Source organism: Equus asinus, chromosome 13 (genome assembly GCF_041296235.1).
Source record: "Equus asinus isolate D_3611 breed Donkey chromosome 13, EquAss-T2T_v2, whole genome shotgun sequence".
In the NCBI taxonomy this organism is placed as follows: domain Eukaryota; kingdom Metazoa; phylum Chordata; class Mammalia; order Perissodactyla; family Equidae; genus Equus; species Equus asinus.
Window position 1 is genome coordinate 15,697,309 of NC_091802.1, and position 13,679 is coordinate 15,710,987.

Below are 13,679 nucleotides of genomic sequence, written 5' to 3' on the forward strand. Positions count from 1 at the left end.
CAGCATCCTACACAGTTGGGGAAGGTGCTCACTTACTACAGTCTCACTTTCCCCTATGGGAGAAATCATAGGCTGAGGGTGTGTCCCCTCTCTCTTGGCACTGAGTCATGCCACCTTAGGGGAGAGATGGCACAGGTAAAGTGACACTGTTCTTCTTACCCTCTTCAGTGCATCTATTCTCCGATTTTTTGCTCCAAGTGTGCTGTACTCTCTCTGCTCGACTCCCAATCTCCCAAAAAAGACCTCTCATCCATAAGTGGTTATCAAAATCAATGTTCTGGAGAGGAGTTTATGGTAGAAAATTCTTATTCCACCATCTTGCTGATGTCACTCTCCAAATTCTGTCCTTTTAATCTTTCTTCTGGAAGGACTTCTGAAGCGTGTCCTGCACATTACAAATTTATATCCAGAAATGGCAATTCTGCCTTAAATGCCAATTAAAATATTTTTCTCATCGTTATTCATTTCTGTTATTTATGTTTTAATTTATTTTTCATTCTGAATTTGTTTTCGTTTTATACTCTCTCTTATTTACAATGTCCTAAACATAGAAAAAAAATAATTTCTAAAAAAATTTTTGTTCCTTTTCTGAAATTTCTTTCAAGTATTATTTTTTCTTCCAAGTATTTAAGGTGTTGCTCACTTTCTCTTAGTCTGAAAATACATCTCAAAAATCATTCCTTTTAAAAAAATGTCTTTAAATGAGAAGGGATTTAACCGAGTCTGAAATTTGTCGAGACAATTAAATTTAGTCTTTCTCGCCATTAAAAGGTCTTTATCTTGGAGGAGTAGAGTGTCAGATTCTTTTGATAAAGTAATAAAAGTCATAGTTACTATCCACAACAAATATTTGCAATGTTTTAAGCTTAAAGCACCATTTTCTACATAGCTCTCTTCTATACCATGGTACCCAAATTGGTAGCTAGTATATAAAAGATGGAAGTGGTGAGGGATTAAGATATGGACACCAACATCAAAATGTCTTTACTAGGAAGAAAATATTTATCATGGGATTTCATCTTATCCATGCCTGGGGAGCCCATGTCCTGGACACTGGAGCATAGTCTGAACACAGAGCAGGTAACAACACAGCAGATAGGATGGTGTAATCTAAAAAACATCTGGAGGGAAATGCAATTCAGAAAATGCTGTTACAACAGCTACCATGAGCAGAATATGATAAAAGATTTTGGAAAGTTGTATAACAACTACAGAAGTAAAGTAGGAATTAGTAAAATAACAGTTAGCTATATAGCAGGCTCTGTTTTAAGAACTTTCCAAATATTACTTCACTTAATCCTTATAAAAACTTTATGAAGACTTTTTATTAATATTCCCATTTTAAAGATGAGTAAGTATGTTAAATAACGGTTCACAATCAATCACAGCCAGTAAGTGGCAGAGCCAGGATTGAAAGCCAGCAAAAGCTCACAGTCTTCACCACAATCCTCTATAGAAAGGGAGTGATCTCTCTGCCGCAGGAGGTGCTATGTCATAGGATAACGACCATTAATCAGGACTTTCATAAAGATGACACATACATGAAGAGGACTAGATAACATCTAGGTCCATTCCATCTTTAAGAATCTAAAAAATCAAGAGAACTACCATCGGCATGCTAGATAAATAAAGTATAACTCCCATGCTAACCTTCCTCAGGTAGAATTCTGGAAAAAAATGAAATAGAATTCTTTTTCTTTGCCAAACTAACACTAAAAAGGCTTCAGTGTAGGCTGGAACTAAGACCATGAGCTGCATTGTTCCACAGTCCTTGTAGCTTTCAAGAAGTGGTTAGTTTGTGCTCAACAGCAGAGGACAGGGGCCCACATTCCAACAAAGAGGCTAGAATAGGTCAACCCAGAGTTTTGACCCTGGAGACACCTCTCTGGGAAACCCTCTTGCCCATCTTTCCTTCTAGGAAAGAACTCTGAGAACAATTCCTCTTGAGGACCACTGAGTCTCCTCAGGACACAGCTGTAGGAGTGTGTAATGAGTCTCAACAATTACTCTGACTATGGCCAGAATGAAGACCCAAGGGAGTCATGTTTCAAAAGACCTTATAACCTAGCAAATAAATCTTCTCTGTGCTATGACCATTCCGCTTCCTTGAAGAGGAAACTGGAATCCTTGTCTTCAGGTTCCATCCAGGATAGATCTTTCTGCCTCTTCTGCTCCACAGTTGGGAAACTCAGGGCTCCTCTTTCCAAACCATCCCAGTCCTATCTCCTTTGCTGCAGGAACAGAGGACCCCCTCTCCAGACCTACTACTGACACTTTCTCCAGCATGCCTGCCACCTGAGAGGAATATTAGCAGGTCTCGACCAGCTGACCGTAAACTTCCCTTTCGTGGAAGAGGAGTAAAGGCCACAGAACCAGGACACTTTTTGACAGCATCTGAGCTAACTCTCTAGGTATGGGCTGTGGACACTGGAGAACAATGGGGTCTTTATGACAGTGACATCAAGGGATAGAAAGCCAGCAAGTGCACTGCCTGCATTATATCCTTTGACCTTCACAAAACCCCCAAGAGGTAAGCAGAATTATTTTGTCATTTTATCAGATGAAAAAAATGATGAACCGAATTGCCTAAAGTCAAACAGAGACAGAGTGGCAAAACTAGGACTCACATCTTGACTCCAGAACCCAAGTCCTCAAGCTCAGATGGATAAAGGTAGAGAGAAAGAGACAGACAGACAGACAGACAGACAGAGAGTGGACCCTCCCCTTCTGATCGTGCTTCTCCTTGGTTTGTGTCCCAAAAAAGCAGGATGAGGAAGGGATAGTTCTGATTTTGTTATCTCAATACTGAGCTCTCTCCACCTCCTGAAGTAATATTGTCTGTGTGTGTGTGTGGGGGGTGCATGTGTGTGCACTAGCATTCACACAAGTGCATTATCTTAGAGAGGAGCTAAAGACGACCCTCCTTCCACTCCCATATTCAATGGTGCATGCTAACAGGCTTCTTCAGGAAATTATGTTATTTCACTGTCAAAGCACTGAGTAGCTGAACTATTCAGAGTCTCACAGCTCGCAGAAGATGCCTCTTTGGTCTATTTGCTGCCCCCAAAGACAGGGGAAAGCACTTGGCCTCTTCTGTCCCTTCCAAACCTTCCTCTGCACCATCATACTCACGTGACGATATCTCAGAACATAAACATTTTCGAGGAAGGTGGATTTCAGTGACCCAGCATTGCCTGGGACTCTGGCTTACTTCTAGCAAACTGGAGGCTCTCTCTCTGCCTCTAGCATCCATGCTGAGGCATCCCCTGCTCCTCTCCCTGGGTGCATGTGGTTCTTTACCTCTTTCTCCAGGTTTTCTGCAGAACTCTTTTCTCCCCAGGATGACACGCTGACATCTGGCACTGAGGATCTCTGTCCTCAATCCCAGTACTCAGAAACTTCTCTGCTCTGATATCTTGTTTCTTTAGTTCCTGCATTGATTATACCAACCACTTATTTTCCATTGCTATTCTTACATTCTTTAATTGTGTATCATTTTATTTCCTCGTGGCTGTCCTTGCACCAGAATATTATTCAAAATGTTGCCTTCTTGGTCAGTCATTTAATGTATATGCCCAAATACCTATGTTTATGTTAAACAAAAGGTTGTATATCTCTATTGCCAGAAAAGGTTAGTGCAACTCAAATCCACTAGACTATCTTCATACCTAATGAATAAAGTCCAAATTACTCGTGTTGGTCAAATCCCTCCACAGTATAAACCAAAACTTCTTTTTGTTATTGGATTCTTCCTGTTCCCTCATCTGTACCCTCAGCTCCTGATAAAGACACATAACACATTTCTGCCTGGAGTTGCCCTCCGTTGTCTGAATAATTTGCCTTGGAATTTTTCTCCATGATAAGGAAATTGAACTTCATCTGTTAGGTGATGGGCAGGCAATGAGTGGTTTTAAAGAGATGGACACAATCACATTTGTATTTTATAAATACAACTTTGAGTGCAGTAAACAGATGTCCCTATAAATAAGCCTGGGTAAGCATCATATGTGGCCTCTAGATTTCTCTTCCCAGTGGAAATAACTTCCATTTATTTTCAACCTCTTCACAAGGAACACAGAGAGTCTCCTACATTCACTGTAGAATGGACTTGAACCACCAGCTCCACGGCCACACTCTAGACTCGATTATCATTCAACATGTGAAATCTTTATTTTAAACTCTTTATTTATTATAATATTATTAAAGCACCAGAATGACAAAGAGAAAAACATAATAAAAACTCATCATCTAGATTTAACAAATGCAACATTTGGTCATACTTGCCCCAAATTTTTTAAAGAAATAAATATTATAGATACATTTGAAACACCCTTTGTTCCCATTTAAATCTCATTTTTCTCCCTCTCACTCCAGTGATAACTAGAATTCTAGAGTTGATAGTATACTCCCAGGCAAGATTTATACTTTTACTACACACATGTGTATTATTTTATGTATTAAAATGTTCATATACTGTGTGATACAGAATATATCTTCCAGTAACTTGCATTTTCCGTTATTTTAAAAAATTTATCCACATGAATTCATTCACTTTCACTGTTGTGCAGCATTCATTAATAAGAAATTGGCACAATTTACCTAACCATTCTTCTGTGGGTAGGCTACTTCCAAGTTTCCTCTATGATGGTATACATCCCCGTGAATGTCTTCATGAACAGAAGCTAGAGTTTCTCTAGGGTCTAATGTGGAAGCGGGACTGCTGGATCACAGGTGGATGAATTCCAGCTTTCCTAGAAATGGGCTAATTGCTCTTCAAATGGCAATACCAATTTTTCCACTTCTTCACAACATTTAAAATTGTCAGACCGCTATACTTTTACACGTTCCAAGATGGAGATTGTTCAATTTTGTTTTAGTTTTGTGAAACATCTTTCTTTTCTTATTGGCCAGACCGGCTTTCCCTTCTATGACTTGCCTATTCTAGCCTGCTGCCCACTATTTCCTACTGGGTTTTTCATCTCTTTCCTACTAGTGTGAAGGACTTTTATGTATTCTGAATGCTAATCATTAATTGATACATGTGTAGCAAATACCTCTTTCAATTCATGGCTCGTCTTTTCCGTTCTTTTATGGTGTTTTCATACAAATGTTTCAATTTTAATGTAATTAAATTTTACAATATTTTCTCTTATGTTTTGTGTATTTTGTGCCTGGTGTAAGAAACTATTTCCTACCCTTATATCATAAACGTATTTTCTCCTTTTTCTTCCAAAATTTTGTCATTTTGTTCCTTTCAATTAATCCTTTAGACGTTATTTTTCAGTATTATTTTTTATAAGTGAGTATCCAGTTATCCCATCACTCTTTACTAAAGACTCAGTCCATCCCTTTCCTGCCTGTAACTATTATTTATATACCAATTTCTGAAAAATGCTTGGTCTGTTCTGGGCTCTCTAGTCTGTTACATGGATCTATTTTTCAGTCCCTGTGCCAGTATAACTCCACTGTTCAAATTACCATAATAAATCATTTTGAGACGTGACAGGGTAATTCCTTTCTCCTTATTCTTTTTTTCTGAAATTGACTTAGTTCTTCTTGGCTCCTCATTCTTCTACATGAATTTTAGGATTAGTTTGGTAACCCTCGTGTTTAAAAGAAAGCTGTGGTATTTTGATTGGCTTGCATCAAATTCTTAGATTAATTGGAGGAGAATTGACATTTTTACTACATTGAGTACTTCCAATAACAGTGCTTATCTCCACATTATTTTATGTATTTTTTTCTTAAGAAAACTTCTGTAATATTTTATGCCAGTCTTAGAAGCTATTTGTTGGAATTATTTTAGATTATTTAAAATTTCTCTTGCTATGGTGAATGGAGAGTTTTTAAAAAGTAAATAATTTCTAATTTATTACTTTTATTTATTTATTAAGTACAGGAACAATACTGATTGTCTTTAATATTGATTTATATCCAATAAACTTCCTAAAATTTATTACTTTATCTATAGATTCCCTTGGATTTTCATTGTAGACGACCATAATTTCTGTGAACTTTCTCCATTTTGCTTCTTCTTTTCCAATTCTTATACAGAAGAATTTTTTTGTAGTGCTCTTTTCACAAAGAGGCTAACACTTCAATTAGATCTGCATCCCCAGTCCTAGCATATAATTCACATGTATACCATGGGAGACACTGAGAATCGGTGATTGAATTAATTATAAATTGAATTTATTGTTGAATAGAAGTTCTTTAGAAAAATTAGTGAATTACATAGGATATCCTAGACTATAATAACAAATAGATCACAAAATATATAATTGTGTAAACAGAATAAAAGTTTATTTCTCTCCTATGTAACAGTCCCAGTGGGTGACCTCTTGGTGGATGATGGCTCTCCTGGATGTGGAGAACTAGGGACAGAGGCAGTTTCCATTATACGACTCCTCCATTCCATTTAGTCTCCTGACAATTTGCATTCAGTTGGCCCAACGGGAAAGAGAGCATGGAGGAAGCCCAGAACTGGAACGCATGGATGGGTTACCTAGATCTCAGTCACATAATAACACCTGAGTGCAAGGGAGCCTGGGAGATGTAGTCGAGGTGAGTGCCCACAAAGAGAACGATGTGGAAATTTGAGTGAGCAGCTAGTAGTCTCTGCCACAAGTAGTATGGTCACAAAGTGCAAGATGGACCAAAGAGAAGGGAAACAATGGTTAAGCAGTTAAGGGAATATTACAGTATTTCAGGTAGAAAATAATGATGGTCAAAACTAAAGCACTGAGACAATAAGTAGAAAAGTTATGTAAGAATTATTTTAAATGACGAGTGAACAAGATCAGATATAGCAGTGAGCGATAAACTGGATGAGTGTGCCTATGAGCTCTCCATATATGGGGAACCCATAACATAAACCTGGATACAATTCAAGAAGTTTTGAGTGAAAACTTATTGGTGCATAAAATGAACAATATCCACAATAATCTCTCTGGAGGAGATAAAAATTAGAAAGATATGGTTTTCCTGTTCAAAAAAAAGCTTGCAGACTACTTAGATTGGATATGCAGCATATGGGATTTGCTCAGACGTGTTACAGTATGACAAATGTGGAAATATAGGGAAGAGAGACAAAGCCTACAGATGCACACCTGAGAGTCTACTAAGAGGTAGTTGAAGCCCCTATGGAGCTGCATGAGTCACCAAAATAAATAATGAAACAGAGGAAGGGAAAAACAAGGAAATAAGTATTATGCTTATATATATTTAAAGGATTGGAAAAGAGATAAAATCTATCAAAGAGATAGTAAAAATATGGTTTGAAAATGGAACACCTGGGGAGGAATTTCATTGGACTTGCTTTGCAGGACCTATTCCCAGTTGTCTTTCTGATTTACAATCTTCTAAGACAAGTATAGTCACCTGATACCACCTGGGCTCTGGAATCACTCTGAGATTATTCAGTGGAACAATTTCTAATTGTCCAGGATGCTCCTTGTACAACACATTCTTTGTGCTGGAGTGCTTTCTTCAAATACTCCAAAATGCTGTCCTTTCCTTATCATATGTAATAAAAATAGTGTGCCAACCTGGTTTCTCCATTAAGTTGTAAGGTCCCTGAGAGCAGAGGCTGTCATATATGTTGAATAAATGGATAAATAAACTATATTTTTCACAGGTTCATGATTGTTCCACGAGATCTGGCAGAGTATCTAGCACATGTCAATTGAAAGGCAATTATTTGATAAGTTATTAAATCCTTGGTGGTTGGGTAATGGTGCTGGGATCAGAAGGATGGGCACCTCTGACTCACATCGCTCACTTCTCAGACAAAAGTGTCAATGGCTATCTGACAATTAGTCCAACTGATGAACAGGGATTATTTCCCCCCAAATATTGGCTATCTTTGGGTTTATTACACCTAGGTATAAACACAAGTAATCAAATGTGCTAGATAAAGTTACACAGTAACTTCACTAATAATTCTTCTCTTCTTTCTTCTTTCTTTCTTCTTCCTTCTCCCCTTTTAGAACCTAACAGCCATGAGGGAAAGAAACCAATCCTCCACCCTGGAATTCATCCTCCTGGGAGTTACGAGTCAGCAGAAACAGGAAGATTTCTTCTTCATCCTCTTCTTATTCATTTACCCAACCACGTTGATTGGTAACCTGCTCATCATCTTGGCCATTCACTCTGACATTCACCTTCACAACCCCATGTATTTTCTCCTTGCCAACCTCTCCTTTGTCGACATCTTCTTCTCCTATGTAACACTCCCTAAGACGCTGATGAACTACCTCCTGAACACCAAAGCCATCTCCTTTGGGGGATGCCTAACACAGATGTATTTCATGATTGCCTTGGCTAACACAGATAGCTATATGTTGGCTGCGATGGCATATGATCGTGCTGTGGCCATCAGCCGCCCGCTTCATTACACAACAATTATGAGCCCACGATCTTGTGTCCTGCTAGTTGTTGGATCTTGGGTGGTTGGAAATGCCAATGCCCTCCCCCACACTCTGCTCACAGCTAAGTTGTCCTTCTGTGGAAACCAGAAAGTGGCCAATTTCTACTGTGACTTTGTCCCTTTGCTCAAGCTATCCTGTTCTGACATCCAATTTAATGTGAAAATGATGTACTTAGGGGTTGGTGTTTTTTCTGTGCCATTACTATGCATTATCATCTCCTATCTTTGGGTCTTTTCCACAGTCTTACAGGTTCCATCCACCAAAGGTGTGCGTAAAGCGTTCTCCACCTGCGGTTCCCACCTCACAGTTGTTTCTTTGTATTATGGGACAGTCATGGGTATGTATTTCCGCCCTCTAATTAGTTACACTCTAAAGGATGCAGTGATAACTGTGATGTACATGACAGTGACCCCAATGTTAAATCCCTTCATCTATAGTCTGAGAAATCGGGACATGAAAGCTGCCCTGGGGAAACTCTTCAGCAAGAGAATCTCCTCATAACCTGTGTGAGATCATAATGGAGCCTGCAGTCTCCAATGACGATGTACTTGTAAATCCATCCCCAATGTCCTCCCCCTCCAAGAAGCCACCTTTGATCTTTACACTAGAAATTCTTCTTCTCAAAACGTTGTAACAATTTATGAGACACGTTATTGATATACATTTCTACTCCTTTTGGCAGAGTGGCAGCACAAAATATTGGGTTTATGTCCGGGCTTTACGTTGACTATCAGAGTAAAGTAGGGAAAGAATGAGGCTCAGCTTCTATATCTACATGTAGGAATAATAATATCTGCCCAGCCACTGTCATAAGGTGTGAGGATTGCAATAATTCATACTTCAAAGGCTATAAATCACTATTCACATGTCATTTTTATTGGATTACTATATTTAATCACCCTTACTATGCTTACAAGCCTCTTAACACAGGAGCTGTCTTAACACATCACTGTACCTTTCAGTGATTTTCAAGACTGTACCAAACAGTCTTGGTCATATAAAGTGCACCCAAAGAATATTTGTGGAAAGTAGAATGAATGAATGAAAATATCAGCCTCTGAAATGTAATCTGATAATGATTATACATAATCATACCGGACACTACCCATCCATTATATACCTGGTATGTCAATTAGGATCCATTCTGGAAATATAAACCACAGCACGTATGTTTAAAGCAAGAAGATTTAATACAAGAAATTACATACATAGGTGTATCTTGAAAAAGAATAAAGGTAAAATCAAAAAAACAGACAAATGCTGAGGTAACCCAGAGACTATAAACTGCAGAAAGAAGCTACATCCTCCAGACCTGGAAGAAATGGCTATATTCCTAGAAATAAAGGATACCCACTCTTTCCACTTCTGTTCAAAATAGTACTAGAAGTCCTAGCCAGAGACATTGGTCAAGAAAAATAAATAAAAGGCATCAAAATTGGAAAAGAAGAAACAAAAGAATCTCTGTTTGCAGATGATATGGTCTTATATATAAAACACCCTAAGGACTATATTTTTTTAAAAAACTGTTAGAACTAATAAACAAATTCAGTAAAGTTGCAGGATACAAAATTAACACACACAAATAAATCATGTTTCTGTAACTTACAATAAACTATCAGAAAGAGAATTTTTTAAAAAATGCATTTACAACAGCACCAAAAAGAATAAAATATTTAGGAATAAACTTAGCTATGACGGTGAAAGACATATACACTGAAAACTATAAAACATTAATGAAAGAAATTAAAGAAGACACAAATAAAGGGAAAGACATTCTGTATTCATGGCTTGAAAAACTTAATTTGTGAAAATATCCATACTACCACAGATTCAATACAATCCCTATCAAAATCCCAATGACATTTTCTATATGAATAGAAAAAAACAGTTCTGCAATGTATATGGAACCAAAAAAGACCACAAATACCCAAAACAATCTTGAGAAAGAACAAAGCTGGAAGCATCACATGTACTCATTTCAAACTATATTACAAAGCTATAATATTAAAAAAACAGTATGGTACTGGCATGAAGACAGATCTATAGACCGGTGGAAGAGAATAGAGGGCCTAAAAATAAATCCATGCATATACAGTCAACTGATCTTTGATAAATTTGCCAAGAATATACAAAGTGGAAAGGATACTCTCTTCAACAAATAATATTGGGAAAACTGGAAATCCACATGCAAGAGAATGAAATTACACATGTATCTTACACTATACAGAAAAATCAACTCAATATGCATTAAAGACTTAAACGAAAGATATGAAAGTAAGACGCCTAGAAGGAAAAACAGGGGAAAGCTTTATGACATTAACTTCGCAGTGATTTCTTGGATATGATACCAAAAGCATAGACCACAAAAGCAAAAATAGACAAATGGGACTACATCAAACTACAAAGCTTCTGCACAGCAAAGGAAACAATCAACAGACTGAAAAGTCAACTTATAGAATGGGAGAAAATATTTTCAAAGCATATATCTGATAAAGGGTTAATTTCAAAATATGTTAGGAAATCCCACAACTCAGTAGCAAAAAAAAAAGAACCTAATAACTCAATTTAAAAATGGGCTGAGGAGGGGCAGGCCCCGTGGCCAAGTGGTTAAGTTCACACACTCTGCTTCAGTGGCCCAGGGTTTCACTGGTTCGGATCCTGGGCACCGCTTGTCAGGCTACTCTGGGGCGGCATCCCACGTGCCACAACCAGAAGGACCCATAACTGAAATATACAACTACATACTGGGGGAATTTGGGGAGAAGAAGCAGAGAAAAAGAAAAAGATTCGCAACAGTTGTTAGCTCAAGTGACAATCTTTAAAAAGAAAAAATGGGCTGAGGAATTGAATAGACATTTCTCCAAAGAAGATATACAAATTGTCAACATGTATATGAAAAGATGCTCAAAGATGCTCAACATCACTAATCAGAGAAATGCAAATCAAAACCACGATGAGATATCACCTCACGTCAGTAAGGATGCAGAGATATTGAACCCCTGCGCACTGTTGTTGGGAATGTAAAATGGGGCAGCCTCTATGAAAAATAGTATGGAGGATTCTCAAAAAATTAAAAATATAACTACCATATGATCCAGCAAACCCACTTCTAGGTATTTATCCAAAAGAATTGAAATCAGAATCTCAAGGAGACATTTACAGTCCCATGTTCATTGCAGCATTATTCACAAAAGCCAAGAGATGACAACAACATAATTGCCCATCAACAGATGAGTGGAAAAAGAAACTGGTGTATACATACAGCAAATTGTTATTAAGCCATTTAAAAAATATAGAAAATCCTGTTAAAAGATTCAAATATAACCATCCTACTGTGTTGTCAGTTAAACAAAAAAAAGTCCCTGAAAAGAAGTTTCATCAAGATACTTGAATTTCAGAGATTATTTTTAGAGCCTAAGAAATGTAATATTTAATCTTGTGTGGGTCTTTCTTTCACGTTAAACTAAATGGTCTCATTTATTAATTAATGATTTGCTTGAATAATGATTTCAAATTTGCACCTCTGATTTGTAGAGTTATCAGTAGTGTCCACTTTCTTTGATCAGTGTAAGAGCCTTGGAATTTAGATCTTTTGCCTTTCTATTTAAAGGTAAAATAGATATCTGACTCCAGTAGACTTCTTTTAAAATAAAAACATGAGGGTCTGTATCTCTTTTTATAACATGATGCAGACCACACTTGATTTGATTTGATACAATACAGTGACTTCTTTTTTAAAAAATTCTAGTAGCGAATATCTAGTTAAATAGTAGAATTGATATACTTAAACCTTTATTTCTATATTTATAAAGTCAAGAAAAAACCAATAATCTTAAGTCCCCTTTATGTGTCATAAGAGTTAGGATGTGTTTTGCTCCCTGCATTCCTTTCCATTCTTCAATTCATGGTCTCCATTACATTTCTCAGAAATTTAAAATATGGATTATTCACAATACTTAAATTTGTCACAACAAAATGTTATTTTTAAAGAAATATTTTGACAATTTTGCAATAGCATTTACAACAGAGATAACCTAGCTGAGTACAGATTGACTTGTGAAATTGTCCCCTTAAAATTTTGATACTTCTTCAACGTCTTCTGGCATTGGTGTTTATTGAGAAAAGCTTGAAGCTAATTTGAACATCTGTCTCTTTTTATGGAATCTGTTATTCTGTTACTGAAATTTTTATTCATAAAAATGTTATTCCTATAATAAAATACCAAAAATTGCTAAGATACAGCTGAGGTTATTTTCATTAATATCATCCAGAATATGGGGAGGCTTTTGACTGTGCTCTGGTTCTTGATCTTGTTTTGCAACTTTAATTGTTGCTTTGTTCTATTCATGTTTTTCATGGAACTACTAATATTCTTAAAGTTAGAGCACCATGTTCTCCTCAATACTCAACATTTCTCTTCTACTTTATTGTTTTAAATTTTTTATCCTATTAATCTTCCTTAAGGAAGGACTTCTGCTATGGTCTGAATGTTTGTGTCCCCCCAAAATTCCTATACTGAAATCCTAATGCCCAAAGTGATGGTATTAGGAGGTGGCGTCTTTGGGAGGTGTTTAGTTCATGAGGGTGGAGCTCTCAGGAATGGGATTAGTGTTCTTATAAAAGAGACCTCACAGAGCTCCCTTGCCCCTTATGCCATGAGGACACAAGGAAAAGGCACCTTCTGTGAAGCAGGAAGACCTCACCAAACACCAAATTTGCCAGCACCACAATCCTAGACTTCTCAAGCATCCAGAACTGTGAAAAATAATTTTCTGTTGTTTATAAACTACCCAGTCTGTGGCATTTTGTTATAGCAGCTGGAACAGACTAAGACAACTTCTGAACTAATTTGCTAATTTATTTTCAGAAATGTCAATTTTGCCTAAAATGCCAATTAAAATCATTTTCCTGCTCATTATTCCATTCTGTCTGCTGTTTCTATGTCAATTTCATTGTCATCTAAACTTGTTTCTGTTTTATATTCTCTTATTTTAATGTCTTAAGACTTATTTTAATGTCTTTATAATATGAAATAATAATAGGAAAATTAAAGAATATGAAAAAATAATTTTTAAAAAATTTTCTGTTCCCTTCCTTAAATTGCTTTCAAATATAAGTTTTTCTTCCAGGTGTCCTTCCTCTTCTCTTACTCTGCAAATATATTTCATAGATCACTCTTTTTTAAGTATCTTTAAACTAAAAGGGATTTAACAAAGACTGGAATTTTCTAAAGACAGTTAAATTTAGCCT

General features: G+C 36.8%; 1 protein-coding gene across 1 annotated transcript; it reads left to right on the top strand.

Annotated features, from left to right (window-relative positions):
- The first annotated feature begins 8,000 nt into the window (after nt 1–8,000).
- On the top strand, nt 8,001–8,930 carry LOC106821968 (olfactory receptor 1A1-like). The gene has a single exon (XM_070482148.1). The coding sequence runs from the start codon at nt 8,001–8,003 to the stop codon at nt 8,928–8,930; it is 930 nt and encodes a 309-aa protein (XP_070338249.1).
- The last annotated feature ends 4,749 nt before the right edge of the window (nt 8,931–13,679 follow it).

Coding starts and splice junctions, on each gene's coding strand:
- LOC106821968 (XM_070482148.1), top strand. CDS start 8,001: ATGAGGGAAAGAAACCAATCCTCCACCCTGGAATTCATCCTCCTGGGA.